This window comes from Balaenoptera acutorostrata, chromosome 19, assembly GCF_949987535.1.
Source record: "Balaenoptera acutorostrata chromosome 19, mBalAcu1.1, whole genome shotgun sequence".
NCBI classification, from domain to species: Eukaryota; Metazoa; Chordata; class Mammalia; order Artiodactyla; family Balaenopteridae; genus Balaenoptera; species Balaenoptera acutorostrata.
The window spans coordinates 3,597,034-3,612,627 of NC_080082.1; the positions used below are offsets into that span (position 1 = coordinate 3,597,034).

The following is a 15,594-nucleotide window of genomic DNA, read 5'->3' on the forward strand; positions in this document are numbered from 1 at the left end:
ATTACTCGGTGGCGGGAAAGCGGCGGCTGCAGCGCGTCTTCCCGGACGCTGAGGGGCCGGAGGCGGCGGCGAGTCGCGGGCTGGCCGTGGGCGCCACCATGGACGCGGCCGAGGTGGAGTTTCTGGCCGAGAAGGAGCTGGTCACCATTATCCCGAACTTCAGTCTGGACAAGATCTACCTCATCGGGGTGAGACCCGCTGGGCCTCCGGCTCGCCCTGGTCGGTTCCCGCTTCCGGGAGGGGGGCGGGGCGGCGGGTCCAGAGCCCACAGGTGTCGGGCGGCGTTCGGGACCCCGCGCAGGTGAGCGGTGGGGCGCGGTGGGGCCGAGAGCGCGCTCGGGCTTCAGCCCGTGGACAGCAGAGGTCCAGCGATGCAGTTGTGAGGGACGGTGTGTGTGTGTGTTTGCTTGCAGGGCGACCTGGGGCCTTTCAACCCTGGCTTACCAGTGCAGGTGCCTCTGTGGCTGGCGATCAACCTGAAACAGAGACAGAAGTGTCGGCTGCTCCCCCCCGAGTGGATGGACGTGGGTGAGGACGTGGAGGGGGAGCGGGGTGTGGTGGGGGAGGCGGACCTTGGGGGCCGGGGTCGCCCTCCCGCGAGTGGAGGCACGCGGTCCTTCCACGGACGCAGCGTCGCTCATCAGGTGAAATCAATGAATGCTGCCCAGCCTCACCTGCGAGAGGCCGCGGATCACCGTTAGTAATGGTCGTTTGGGGTGTGTGTACAAATTCTAGTTCAGGTTTTGATTTTAAGATATTTCCACAAACTTTTATTTTATTTTAATTCTAGTTTTATATTGCAGTATAGTTGATTAACAGTGTTGTGGTAGTTTCAGGTGTTCAGCAAAGTGATTCAGGTACATATACATGTATCTACTCTTTTTCAAATTCTTTTCCCACTTCGGTTATTACAGAATAGTGAGCAGAGTTTCCTGTGCTGTACAGTAGGTCCTTATTGATTATCTATTTTAAATATCATAGTGTGTATAGGTCAACGCCAAACTACCAGTTTATCCCTCCCCTCCACCTTTCCCCTTTGGTCACCGTAACTTTGTTTTCTAAGTCTGTGAGTCTGTTTACGTTTTGTAAGTAAGTTCATTTCTATCATTTTTTGAAGATTCCGCATGTAAATGTTATCATATATTTGTCTTTCTCTGTCTGACTTACTTCACTTAGTATGATAATCTCCAGGTCCATCCGTGTTGCTCCAAGTGGCATTATTTCTTTCTTTTTTAATGGCTGAGTAATATTCTATTGTGTATATGTACCACATCTTCTTTATCCATTCCTCTGTCGATGGACATTTAGGTTGCTTCCGTGTCTGGGCTATTGTAAACAGGGCTGCAGTGAACACTGGGGTGCATGGATCTTTTCGAATTAAGTTTTGTCCCGGTAGATGCCCGGGAGTGGGATTGCTGGATCATATGGTAATGCTATTTCTAGTTTTCTGAGGAACCTCCATACTGTTCTCTATAGTGGCTGTATCAATTTACATTCCCACCAACAGTGCAAGAGGGTTCCCTTTTCTCCACACCGTCTCCAGCATTTATTGTCTGTAGGTTTTTTGATGTTAGCCATCCTGACTGGTGTGAGTTAATATCTCATTGTAGTTTTGATTTGCATTTCTCTAATGATTAGGGATGTTGAGCATCTTCTCATGTGCCTGTGGACGTGTGTATGTTTTCTTTGGAAAAAAGGCTATTTAGGTCTCCTGTCTGTTTTTTGATGGGGTTGTTTGGTTTTTTGGGTTTTTTTTTTTTTTTTTTTGATATTGACCTGCATGAGATCTTTCTAAATTTTGGAGATTAACCTTTGTTGGTCACATCATTTGCAAATATTTTCTCCCATTCTGTGGGTTGTCTTTTCATTTTGTATATGGTTTTCTTTGCTGTGCAAAAGCTTTTGAGTTTAAAGAGGTCCCGTTTGTTTATTTTTATTTTTGTTTTTAAGTTTTATTTTATATTGGAGTATAGTTGATTAACAATGTTGTGTTTGGGACTTCGCTGGTGGCGCAGTGGTTAAGAATCCGCCTGCCAATGCAGGGTACACGGGTTCGAGCCCTGGTCTGGGAAGATCCCACATGCCGTGGAGCAACTGGGCCTGTGAGCCACAACTACTGAGCCTGCATTCTAGAGCCCGCAAGTCACAGCTACTGAGCCCGCGTGCTACAACTACTGAAGCCCACGCGCCTAGAGCCCGTGCTCCGCAACAAGAGATACCACCACTATGAGAAGCCGGTGCGCAGTAACAACGACCCAATGCAGCCAAATAAATAAATAAACAAAACAAAACAATGTTGTGTTAGTTCCAGGTGTACAGAAAAGTGATTCAGTTATACGTATACATGTATCTATTCTTTTTCAAATTCTTTTCCCATTTAGATTACTAGGATATTGAGCAGAGTTCCATGTGCTATACAGTAGGTGCTTGTTGGGTATCTATTTTAAATATGGTAGTGTGTATATGTCAATCCCAAACTCCAGATTTATCCCTCCTCTCCACTTCTCCCCTTTGGTAACCATAAGTTTGTTTTCTAAGTCTGTGAATCTGTTTCTGTTTTGTAAATAAGTTCATTTCTCTCATTTTTTTTTTAGATTCTCCATATAAGCGATATCATATGATATTTGTCTTTCTCTGTCTGGCTTACTTTACTTAGTATGATAATCACCAGGTTCATCCATGTTGCTACAAATGGCATTATTTCATTCTTTTTTTTTTTTTTTAATTAAAGCATAGGTGATTTTTTTTTAACATCTTTATTGGAGTAGAATTGCTTTACAATGGTGTGTTAGTTTCTACTGTACAACAAAGTGAATCAGCTATACATATACATATATCCCCATATCCCCTCCCTCTTGCGTCTCCCTCCCACCCTCCCTATCCCACCCCTCTAGGTGGTCACAAAGCACCGAGCTGATCTCCCTGTGCTAGCATGGGTGATTTACAATGTTGTGCTAATCTCTGCTGTACAGCAAAGTGACTCACATATGTACACATATATACATTCTTTTTTTTTCTTTTTTTCCTAAAGAGTGGTACATTAGATCATTTATTTGTGGCAAGACAGACATTTCCATAGTGCATTTTTCCCATAATAGAAGCTTTAAATATTCCCTTATTTTCCTTAGAAATTTGATTTTTGCTGGAAATGGACTAGATTTTTCAAGATTTTTTAAAAATTTTTATTTTTTATTGAAGTATATTTGATTTACAATGTTGTGCCACTCTGCTGTACAGCAAAATGACTCATTTATACACATACACTCATTTTTTATATTTTTTTCAATTACGCTTTATCCCAGGATATTGAATATAGTTCCCTGTGCTGTATAGTAGGACCTTGTTGTTTATCCACTCTCTATATAATAGTTTACATCTGCTAACCCCAACTTCCCAGTTGATCCCTCTCCCCCACTGCCCTTCCCCTTGGCAACCACAAGTATGATCTCTTTTTTTTTTTTTTTTTTAGAATTTATAGCTACTTTATTTATTTATTTATTTACCCATTTATTTGGCTGTGTTGGGTCCTCGGTTCGCGCGAGGGCCCTCTCCAGTTACGGCAAGTGGAGGCCACTCCTCATCGCGGCGCGGGGACCGCTCTTCATCGCGGTGCGCGGGCCTTTCACTATTGCGGCCCCTCCCGTTGCGGGGCACAGGCTCCAGACGCGCAGGCTCAGTAGTTGTGGCTCACGGGCCCAGCTGCTCCGCGGCACGTGGGATCCCCCCAGACCAGGGCTCGAACCCGCGTCCCCTGCATTAGCAGGCAGACTCCCAACCACTGCGCCACCAGGGAAGCCCCAAGTATGATCTCTTATGTCTGTGAGTCTGTTTCTGTTTTGTAGATAGGTTCATTTGTGTCATATTTTAGATTCCACATATAACTCATATCATATTGTATTTGTATTTCTCTTTCTGGCTTATTTCATTTAGTATGATAATCTCCAGGTCTATCTGTGTTGCTGCAAATGGCATTATTTCATTCTTAATGGCTGAGTAATACTCCATTGTATATATGTACCATATCATCTTTATGCATTCATATGCTGATGGACATTTAGGTGGCTGACATGTCTGGGCTATTGTAAGCAGCACTGCAGTGAACATTGGGGTGCATGTATCCTTTCAAACCATGGTTTTCTCCAGATATATGACCAGTAGTGGGATTGCTGGGTTGTATGGTTCTATTTTTAGTTTTTTAAGGAACGTCCATACTGTTCTCCATAGTGACTGTACCAATTTACATTCCCACCAACAGTGTAGGAGGGTTCCCTTTTCTCCACACCCTCTCCAGTATTTATTGTTTGTAGAGTTTTTGATGATGGCCATTCTGACTGGTGTGAGGTGATATCTCATTGTAGTTTCAATTTACATTTCTCTAAGAATTAGCGATGTTGAGCATTATTTCATGTGCCTGTGGAAGTCTATATGTCTTCTTTGGAGGAAAGTGTATTTAGGTCTTTGCCCATTTTTTTATTGGGTTTGTTTTTTTGATATTGAGCTACACGACCTGTTTGTAAATTTTGGAGATTAATCTTTTGTTGGTCACATCGTTTGCAAATACTTTCTCCCATTCTGTGGGTTGTCTTTTCGTTTTGCTTATGGTTTCCTTTGCAGAAGCTTTTGAGTTTAGTGAGGTACCGTTTGTTTTTTTTTTTGTTTGTTTTAATTTTTAAAAATTTATTATTATTATTTTTTATTTATTTGTTTTGGCTGTGCCAGGTCTTTGTTGTGGCATGCGGGCTTCTAAGTTTTGGCATGTGGGCTTCTTAGTTGTGGCCTGCGGGCTTCTTAGTTTTGGCATGCATGCAGGATCTAGTTCCCTGTTCAGGGATCAAACCAGGGTCCCCTGCATTGGGAGCTCAGAGTCTTTCCCACTGGATCACCAGGTAAGTCCCTTTTTGTTTTTCATTTTTCATTTTTATTTTATATTGGAGTATAGTTGATTAACAATGTTGTGTTATTTTCAGGTGTACAATGAAGTGATTTAGTTATACATGTATGAACTCTTTTTCAAATTCTTTTTTCATTTAGGTTATTAGAGAATGTTAATCAGAGTTCCCTGTGCTATACAGTAGGTCCTTGTTGGTTATGTATTTTAAATATACTAGCGTGTACAGTAAGTCCCTACATATGAACCTTCAAGTTGCGAACTTTCAAAGATGGGAACGTGTGTTCACATGTCCATTCACGTCTGTTAGTTCACGTGTCTGGCATACATTGCTATGTGCGTGCATCCTCTACAAGTGGTTGTGCTTTTGTGTACTTTACAGTACTGTATAGAGTACACTAGTACGGTATCTTTATTTCAAACTCAGGATGTCCGGAAGCAAGCATAAAAGCAGCGGTGATGTAGCTGGTACTGGTAAGAAGTGCCAAGCAATAACAGTGGAAACAAAAGTGATAATAATTGAGAGAGTGGAGCGAGGCGAAAAGATGGCAGACGTTGCTCGTTCTCGTAACAAGAATCGTTCAACCACCAGCACGATCCTAAAGAACAAGGACAAGATCATGGAACGTGAAGTCTGCTGTGCCGATGTTGTTGACAGTAATATCAAAGAAGCATGGAAAAGTGATGGAGGAGATGCAGTAACTTCTCAGTATGTGGATGCCGGATCAGGATCATCATCGAGTCCCGCTCAGCTTAATGCTGATTCAAGAGAAGCCAAAAGCCTTTATGAAGACTTGAAGAAGAAACATGGCAAAGAATCAGAGGGCACATCTTTGTTTTTTGTTTTTTTTTAATCAGTCATCAATTTTATACATATCATTGTATACATGTCAATCCCAATCTTCCAATTCAGCACACCACCATCCCCACCCCACCGCAGTTTTCCCCCCTTGGTGTCCATACGTTTCTTCTCTACATCTGTGTCTCAACTTCTGCCCTGCAACCTCATTCATCTGTACCATTTTCCTAGGTTCCACATACATGTGTTAATATACGATATTTGTTTTTCTCTTTCTGACTTACTTCACTCTGTATGACAGTCTCTAGATCCATCCACATCTCAACAAATGACTCAATTTTGTTCGTTTTAATGGCTGAGTAATATTCCATTGTATATATGTACCACAACTTCTTTATCCATTTGTCTGTCGATGGGCACTTAGGTTGCTTCCATGACCTGGCTATTGTAAATAGTGCTGCAATGAACATTCGGGTGCATGTGTCTTTTTGAATTATGGTTTTCTCTGGGTATATGCCCAGTAGTGGGATTGCTGGGTCATATGGTAATTCTATTTTTAGTTTTTTAAGGAACCTCCATATTGTTCTCCATAGTGGCTGTATCAGTTTACATTCCCACCAACAGTGCAAGAGGGTTCCCTTTTCTCCACACCCCCTCCAGCATTTGTTGTTTGTAGATTTTCTGATGATGCCCATTCTAACTGATGTGAGGTGATACCTCATTGTAGTTTTGATTTGCATTTCTCTAATAATTAGTGATGTTGAGCATCTTTTCATGTGTTTCGTGGCCATCTGTATGTCTTCTTTGGAGAAATGTCTATTTAGGTCTTCTGCCCATTTTTGGATTGGGGTGTTTGTTCCTTTAATATTGAGCTGAATGAGCTGTTTATATATTTTGGAGATTAATCCTTTGTCTGTTGATTCGTTTGCAAATATTTTCTCCCATTCTGAGGGTTGTCTTTTCGTCTTGTTTATGGTTTCCTTTGCTGTGCAAAAGCTTTGAAGTTTCATTAGGTCCCATTTGTTTATTTTTGTTTTTATTTCCATTTCTCTAGGAGGTGGATCAAAAAAGATCTTGCTGTGATTTATGTCAAAGAGTGTTCTTCCTATGTTTTCCTCTAAGAGTTTTATAGTGTCCGGTCTTACATTTAGGTCTCTAATCCATTTTGAGTTTATTTTTGTGTATGGTGTTAGGGAGTGTTCTAATTTCATTCTTTCACATGTAGCTGTCCAGTTTTCCCAGCACCACTTATTGAAGAGACTGTCTTTTCTCCATTGTATATCCTTGCCTCCTTTGTCATAGATTAGTTGACCATAGGTGCGTGTGTTTATCTCTGGGCTTTCTATCTTGTTCCATTGATCTGTGTTTCTGTTTTTGTGCCAGTACCATATTGTCTTGATTACTGTAGCTTTGTAGTATAGTCTGAAGTCAGGGAGTCTGATTCCTCCAGCTCCATTTTTTTCCCTCAAGACTGCTTTGGCTATTCGGGGTCTTTTGTGTCTCCATACAAATTTTAAGATGATTTGTTCTAGTTCCATAAAAAATGCCATTGGTAATTTGATAGGGATTGCATTGAATCTGTAGATTGCTTTGGGTAGTATAGTCATTTTCACAATGTTGATTCTCCCAATCCAAGAACATGGTGTATCTCTCCATCTGTTGGTACCATCTTTAATTTCTTTCATCAGTGTCTTATAGTTTTCTGCATACACGTCTTTTGTCTCCCTAGGTAGGTTTATTGCTAGGTATTTTATTCTTTTTGTTGCAATGGTAAATGGGAGTATTTCCATAATTTCTCTTTCAGATTTTTCATCATTAGTGTATAGGAATGCAAGAGATTTCTGTGCATTAATTTTGTATCCTGCAACTTTACCAAATTCATTAATTAGCTCTAGCAGTTTTCTGGTGGCAGTTTTAGGATTCTCTATGTATAGTATCATGTCATCTGCAAACAGTGACAGTTTTACTTCTTCTTTTCCAATTTGTATTCCTTTTATTTCTTCTCTGATTGCCGTGGCTAGGACTTCCAAAACTATGTTGAATAATAGTGGTGAGAGTGGACATGGTTGTCTTGTTCCTGATCTTAGAGGAAATGCTTTCAGTTTTTCACCGTTGAGAATGATATTTGCTGTGGGTTTGTCATATATGGCCTTTATTATGTTGAGGTAGGTTCCCTCTATGGCCACTTTCTGGAGAGTTTTTATCATAAATGGGTGTTGAATTTTGTCAAAAGCTTTTTCTGCATCTATTGAGATGATCATATGGTTTCTATTCTTCAATTTGTTAATATGGTGTATCACATTGATAGATTTGCGTATATTGAAGAATCCTTGCATCCCTGGGATAAATCCCACTTGATCGTGGTGTATGATCCTTTTAATGTGTTGTTGGATTCTGTTTGCTAGTATTTTTTTGAGGATTTTTGCATCTATATTCATCAGTGATATTGGTCTGTAATTTTCTTTTTTTGTAGTGTCTTTGTCTGGTTTTGGTATCAGGGTGATGGTGGCCTCATAGAATGAGTTTGGGAGTGTTCCTTCCTCTGCAATTTTTTGGAAGAGTTTGAGAAGGATGGGTGTTAGTTCGTCTCTAAATGTTTGATAGAATTCACCTGTGAAGCCATCTGATCCTGGACTTTTGTTTGTTGGAAGATTTTTAATCACAGTTTCAATTTCATTACTTGTGATTGGTCTGTTCATATTTTCTATTTCTTCCTGGTTCAGTCTTGGAAGGTTATACCTTTCTAAGAATTTGTCCATTTCTTCCAGGTTGTCCATTTTATTGGCATAAAGTTGCTTGTAGTAGTCTCTTAGGATGCTTTGTATTTCTACGGTGTCTGTTGTAACTTCTCCTTTTTCATTTCTGATTTTATTGATTTGAGTCCTCTCCCTCTTTTTCTTGATGAGTCTGGCTAATGGCTTATCAATTTTGTTTATCTTCTCAAAGAACCAGCTTTTAGTTTTATTGATCTTTGCTATTGTTTTCTTTGTTTCTATTTCATTTATTTCTGCTCTGATCTTTATGATTTCTTTCCTTCTGCTAACTTTAGGTTTTGTTTGTTCTTCTTTCTCTAGTTTCTTTAGGTGTAAGGTTAGATTGTTTACTTGAGATTTTTCTTGTTTCTTTAGGTAGGCTTGTATAGCTATAAACTTCCCTCTTAGAACTGCTTTTGCTGCATTCCATAGGTTTTGGGTCGTCGTGTTTTCATTGCCATTTGTCTCTAGGTATTTTTTGATTTCTTCTTTGATTTCTTCAGTGATCTCTTGGTTATTTAGTAACGTGTTGTTTAGCCTCCATGTGTTTGTTTTTTTTACGTTTTTTTCCTTGTAGTTCATTTCTAATCTCATAGCGTTGTGATCCGAAAAGATGCTTGATATGATTTCAATTTTCTTAAATTTACTGAGGCTTGATTTGTGACCCAAGATGTGATCTATCCTGGAGAATGTTCCGTGCGCACATGAGAAGAACGTGTAATCTGCTGTTTTTGGATGGAATGTCCTATAAATATCAAATCTATCTGGTCTATTGTGTCATTTAAAGCTTCTGTTTCCTTATTTATTTTCATTTTGGATGATCTGTCCATTGGTGTAAGTGAGGTGTTAAAGTCCCCCACTATGATTGTGTTACTGTCGATTTGCTCTCTTATAGCTGTTAGCAGTTGCCTTATGTATTGAGGTGCCCCTATGTTGGGTGCATATATATTTATAATTGTTGTATCTTCTTCTTGGATTGATCCGTTGATCATTATGTAGTGTCCTTCCTTGTCTCTTGTAACATTCTTTATTTTAAAGTCTATTTAATCTGATATGAGTATAGCTACTCCAGCTTTCTTTTGATTTCCATTTGCATGGAATATCTTTTTCCATCCCCTCACTTTCAGTCTGTATGTGTCCCTAGGTCTGAAGTGGGTCTCTTGTAGACAGCATATATATGGGTCTTGTTTTTGTATCCATTCAGCAAGCCTGTGTCTTTTGGTTGGAGCATTTAATCCAATCACGTTTAAGGTAATTATCGATAGGTATGTTCCTATTACCATTTTCTTAATTGTTTTGGGTTTGTTTTTGTAGGTCCTTTTCTTCTCTTGTGTTTCCCACTTAGAGAAGTTCCTTTAGCATTTGTTGTAGAGCTGGTTTGGTGGTGCTGAATTCTCTTAGCTTTTGCTTGTCTGTAAAGCTTTTGATTTCTCCATCAAATCTAAATGAGATCCTTGGCAGGTAGAGTAATCTTGGTTGTAGGTTCTTCCCTTTCATCACTTTAAGTATATCATGCCACTCCCTTCTGGCTTGTAGAGTTTCTGCTGAGAAATCAGCTGTTAACCTTATGGGAGTTCCCTTGTATGTTATTTGTCATTTTTCCCTTGCTGCTTTCAATAATTTTTCTTTGTCTTTAATTTTTGCCAATTTGATTACTATGTGTCTCAGCGTGTTTTTCCTTGGGTTTATCCTGTATGGGACTCTCTGCGCTTCCTGGACTTGGGTGGCTATTTCCTTTCCCATGTTAGGGAAGTTTTTGACTATAATGTCTTCAAATATTTTCTCTGGTCCTTTCACTCTCTCTCTTCTCCTTCTGGGACCCCTATAATACGAATGTTGTTGCATTTGGTGTTGTCCCAGAGGTCTCTTAGGCTGTCTTCATTTGTTTTCTTTCTTTTTTCTTTAGTCTGTTCCGCAGCAGTGAATTCCACCATTCTGTCTTCCAGGTCACTTATCCGTTCTTCTGCCTCAGTTATTCTGCTGTTGATTCCTTCTAGTGTGGTTTTCATTTCAGTTATTGTATTGGTCATCTCTGTTTGTTTGTTCTTTAATTCTTCTAGGTCTTTGTTAAACATTTCTTGCACCTTCTCAATCTTTGCCTCCATTCTTTTCCCAAGGTCCTGGATCATCTTCAGTAGCATTATTCTGAATTCTTTTTCTGGAAGGTTGCCTATCTCCACTTCATTTCGTTGTTTTTCTGGGGTTTTATCTTGCTCCTTCATCTGGTACGTAGCCCTCTGCCTTTTCATCTTGTCTGTCTTTCTGTGAATGTGGTTTTTGTTCCACAGGCTGCAGGATTGTAGTTTTTCTTGCTTCTGCTGTCTGCCCTCTGGTGGTTGAGGCTATCTAAGAGGCTTGATGGGAGGCTCTGGTGGTGAGTAGAGCTGACTGTTGCTGGGGGGTCAGAGCTCACTAAAACTTTAATCCACTTGACTGTTGATGGGTGGGGCTGGGTTCCCTCCCTGTTGGTTGTTTTGCTTGAGGCAACCCAACACTGGAGCCTACCTGGGCTCTTTGGTAGAGCTAATGACAGACTCTGGGAGGGCTCATGCCAAGGAGTACTTCCCAGAACTTCTGCTGCCAGTGTCCTTGTCCCCACGGTGAAACAAGAGCCACCTCCCGCCTCTGCAGAAGACCTTCCAACACTAGCAGGTAGGTCTGGTTCAGTCTTCCCCAGGGTCACTGCTCCTTCCCCTGGGTCCCGATGCGCACACTATTTTGTGTGTGCCCTCCAAGAGTGGGGTCTCTGTTTCCCCGAGTCCTGTCAAAGTCCTGCATTCAATTCCCACTAGGCTTCAAAGTCTGATTCTCTATGAATTCCTCCTCCCTTTGCCGGACCCCCTGGTTGGGAAGCCTGACGTGGGGCTCAGAACCTTCACTCCAGTGGGTGGACTTCGGTGGTATAAGTGTTCGCCAGTCTGTGAGTCACCCACCCACCAGTTATGGGATTTGATTTTACTCTGATTGCGCCCCTCCTACCGTCTCATTGTGGCTTCTCCTTTGTCTTTGGATGTGGGGTATCTTTTTTGGTGAGTTCCAGTGTCTTCCTGTCGACGATTGTCCAGCAGCTAGTTGTGATTCTGGTGTTCTCGCAAGAGGGAGTGAGAGCACGTCCTTCTACTCCGCCATCTTGGTTCCTCCTCCGAGGGCACATCTTTTAATGCCAGCCATGGCTGGTTTCACCAGTTCAAGGCTAGAGCCACCCTTCACAAGGTAAAAGTAAGTGGCGAGGCAGCGAGTGCAGATACGATAGCTGCCCGGGAATTTCCTGAAGCGCTTTGAGAAATTATTGATGAAGGCATGTATTTACCCGAGCGGGTTTTTAATGTGGATGAGACAGGACTGTACTGGAAGAGGATGCCAGACTGAAGTGACATCAGTAAGGAGGAAACGTTGATGCCATGCTCTGAAGCAGCAAAGGATAGGCTAACTCTGTTGTGTGATGGCAATGCTTCTGGTGATATGAAGCTGAAGCCTCTGTTAGTTTATCATTCAGAGAACCCAAGAGCCCTTAAAAACATAGCCAAGGGCTCTCTTCGTGTTGTGTGGAAGAGTAACCTCAAAGCCTGGGTTATACAGGCCATTTTCCAGGATTGGTTTTTCCACCACTTTATCCCAGAGGTAGAGAAACATTGCTTGGAGAAGGACATCCCGTTCAACATTCTTTTGCTGCTCGACAGTGATCCGGGCCACCCCCCATTCATGAATGACTTTCATCCCAATGTCAAAGTAGTGCATCTGCCACTGAATACCATGTCGCTCCTCCAACATATGGACCAGGGAGTTATCGCGACTTTCAAGAAATACTATTTACGTCACACTTTTCGTCAGGCAGTAAAGGCAAGTGACCAAGCAGGAAGAACTTTGTGACAGTTTTGGAAAGACTATAACGTCTACAAGGCCGTAAAAAAGATTGACTTTCCTTGGCCTGACGTTATGGCCATCACCATGAATGGGGTTTGGAAGAACCTTTGCCCGCAGTTTGTTCACGATTTTCATGGATTTGAGAAGGTGGATGAGGAGTCCAAAGAGGTCTTCAGCAACTTAGTGACCCTCAGCAAGAAGCTGGAGCTAGATCTGCAAGAGGACAACTTCATTGAACTTGTTGCTGTGCAACACAAGGAGCTTACTAATGAAGACCTGAAGGAATTGGAGGCCCAGAGGAAGGACAAAGACAAGAGGAAGAAGTAACTGAAGAACCGAAGAGATTCACAACACAGGAAATTGCAAGGGGATTTTCTTTATTTGAGGGGGCACTGTTAGTTTTTGAGGCACAGGACCCTAACACAGAACGGTACCTGAAGGTTGCAGCAGCCAATCAGAATGCAATCCAGTGCTACCGTGTCATCTGTGAGGAGATAAAAAGAGCCACTATCAAGACATCACTGGATCGTTTTTTCAAGAGGGTAGATAGAATCGAATGCAGCAAAGAACCAGAACCTGTGCTGTGAACATCAGGCATGAGTGGAATTGCAGCTTGCCCTCCGTCTCCTATTGCTGACGTTCCTTCAGCTCTACCATGTCCCACCTCCTCTCCCTCCTCCAGTCAGTAACTCTTCCTGCCTGTTCACTCGATGCCAGCTCTGTATGCCAGCTGTCGTACTGTACTACTGTACTTTTCAAGGTACTGTACTGTAAGATTTAAAATGTTTCTTTATTTTTTGTGTTTGTTTGTTTTTTTTTTGTTTTTTTTTTTTTGTTTTTTTTTTAAAGGATTTTCTTATTTATTTATTTATTTATTTATTTATTTATTTATTTTTGGCTGTGTTGGGTCTTCGGTTCGTGCGAGGGCTTTCTCCAGTTGCGGCAAGCGGGGGCCACTCTTCATCGCGGTGCGGGGACCGCTCTTCATCGCGGTGCGCGGGCCTTTCTCTATCGCGGCCCCTCCCGTCGCGGGGCACAGGCTCCAGACGCGCAGGCTCAGCAATTGTGGCTCACGGGCCCAGCTGCTCCGTGGCATGTGGGATCTTCCCAGACCAGGGCTCGAACCCGTGTCCCCTGCATTAGCAGGCAGATTCTCAACCACTGCGCCACCAGGGAAGCCCTGTTTGTTTGTTTTTATGTATTATTTGTGTGAAAAGTATTATAAACCAATTACAGTACAGTACTATATAGCCTATTGTGTTAGTTGGGTACCTACACTAACTTTGTTGGACTGTTGAACAAATGGGACTACGAATGCCCTCGCGGAATGGAACTCGTTCGTATGTGGGAAACTTACTGTATATGTCAATCCCAAACTCCCCAATTTATCCTTCCCCTACATCTTTTTACTTTGGTAACCATAAGTTTGTTTTCTAAGTCTGTGAGTCCGTTTCTGTTTTGTAAATAAGTCCATTTGTATATTTTGTTTTAGATTCCGCATAGAAGCCGTATCATATGATATTTGCCTTTCTCTTTGTGGCTTACTTCACTTAGTATGATAATCTCCAGGTTTGTCTGTGTTGCTGCAAATGGCATTATATCATTCCTTTTAATGGCTGAGTAATACCCGATTGTATATATGTACCACATCTTCTTTATCCATTCCTCTGTCAAAGAACATTTAGGTTGCTTCCATGTCCTGGCTATTGTAAGCAGTGCTGCAATGAACATTGGGGTGCATGTATCCTTTCGAATCATGGTTTTTTCCCAGATATATGCCCAGGAGTGGGATTGCTGGGTCATATGGTAGCTCTGTTTTTAGTTTTTTAAGGAACCTCCATACTGTTTTCCATAGTGGCTGTACCACTTTACATGCCCAACAAGAGTGTAGAAAGGTTCCCTTTTCTCCCCACCCTCACCAGTATTTATTGTTTGTAGACTTTTTGGTGATGGCCATTCTGACCAGTGTGAGCTGATATCTCATTGTAGTTTTGATTTGCATTTCTCTAATAATTAGTGACGTTGAGCATCTTCTCATGTGCCTGAGGCCATCTGTATGTTTTCTTTGGAGAAAAGTCTATTTAGGTCTCTTGTCCATTTTTTGATGGGATTGTTTGTTTATCAAGCTGTATGAGTTGTCTGTAAATTTTGGAGAGTGATCCCTTGTCAATGGCATCGTTTGCAAATATTTTCTCCCATTCTGTGGGTTGTCTTCTTGTTTTGTTTATGGTTTCCTTTGCTTGCAGAAGCTTTTGAGTTTAATGAGGTCCCATTTGTTTATTTTTGTTTTAATTTTTCTTTTACTTTGGAGTTTAATTGATTAACAGCATTGTTATTTTCAGGTGTACAGCAGAGTGATTCAGTTATACATATACATGTCTCTCCTCTTTTTCAAATTTTTTTCCCATTTCAGTTTTTTTTTTTTTTTTTTTTTTTTTTTTTTTCAGATGCGTATGTTTGATTGATTGATTGATTGATTTTGGCTGTGTTGGGTCTTCGTTTCTGTGCGAGGGCTTTCTCCAGCTGTGGCAAGCGGGGGCCACTCTTCATCGCGATGCGCGGGCCTCTCACCGTCACGGCCTCTCTCGTTGCGGAGCACAGGCTCCAGACGCGCAGGCTCAGCAGTTGTGGCTCACGGGCCCAGCCGCTCTGCGGCATATGGGATCCTCCCAGGCCAGGGCTCGAACCCGTGTCCCCTGCATCAGCAGGCAGACTCTCAACCACTGCGCCACCTGGGAAGCCCCTCAGTTTTTACAGAATAGTGAGCAGAGTTCCCTGTGTTACACTGTAGGTCCTGTTGGTTATTTATTTGCAATATAGTAGTGTGTATATGTCAGTCCCATACTCCCAATTTATCCTTCCCCTCCACCTTTCCCCTTTGGTAATCGTAACTTTGTTTTCTAAGCCAGTGAGTCTGTTTCTATTTTGTAAATAAGTCCATTTGTATATTTTGTTTTAGATTCTGCATATAAGTGATATCATGTGATATTTGTCTTTCTGTGTCTGGCTTACTTCACTTAGTATGATAATCTCCAAGTCCATCCACGTTGCTGCAAATGGAATTATTTCATTCTTTTTTTTTTTAATCGAAGTATCGATGATGTATAATGTCGTGTGCATCTCTGCTGTACAGCAAAGTGACTCGGTGATTCACATATATACATTCTTTTTTTAAAATATTCTTTTCCATTATGGTTTATCCCAGGAGGTTGGATGTAGTTCCCAGTGCTAAACAGTAGGACCTTGTTTTTTATCTGTTTTATATATGATAGTTTGCATCTACCAACCCC

The 15,594-nt window shown here is 41.5% G+C and overlaps 1 protein-coding gene across 1 annotated transcript in view; it reads left to right on the forward strand.

Annotated features, from left to right (window-relative positions):
• GINS2 (GINS complex subunit 2) overlaps window positions 1–15,594 on the forward strand; it is a 29,361-nt gene continuing 13,767 nt past the window's right edge. The window contains exons 1-2 of the mRNA XM_007172588.2: window positions 1–188; window positions 414–528. Coding sequence (XP_007172650.2) covers window positions 99–188; window positions 414–528 — 205 coding nt within the window. The 5' untranslated portion in view covers window positions 1–98. The remainder of the gene's footprint in view (window positions 189–413; window positions 529–15,594) is intronic.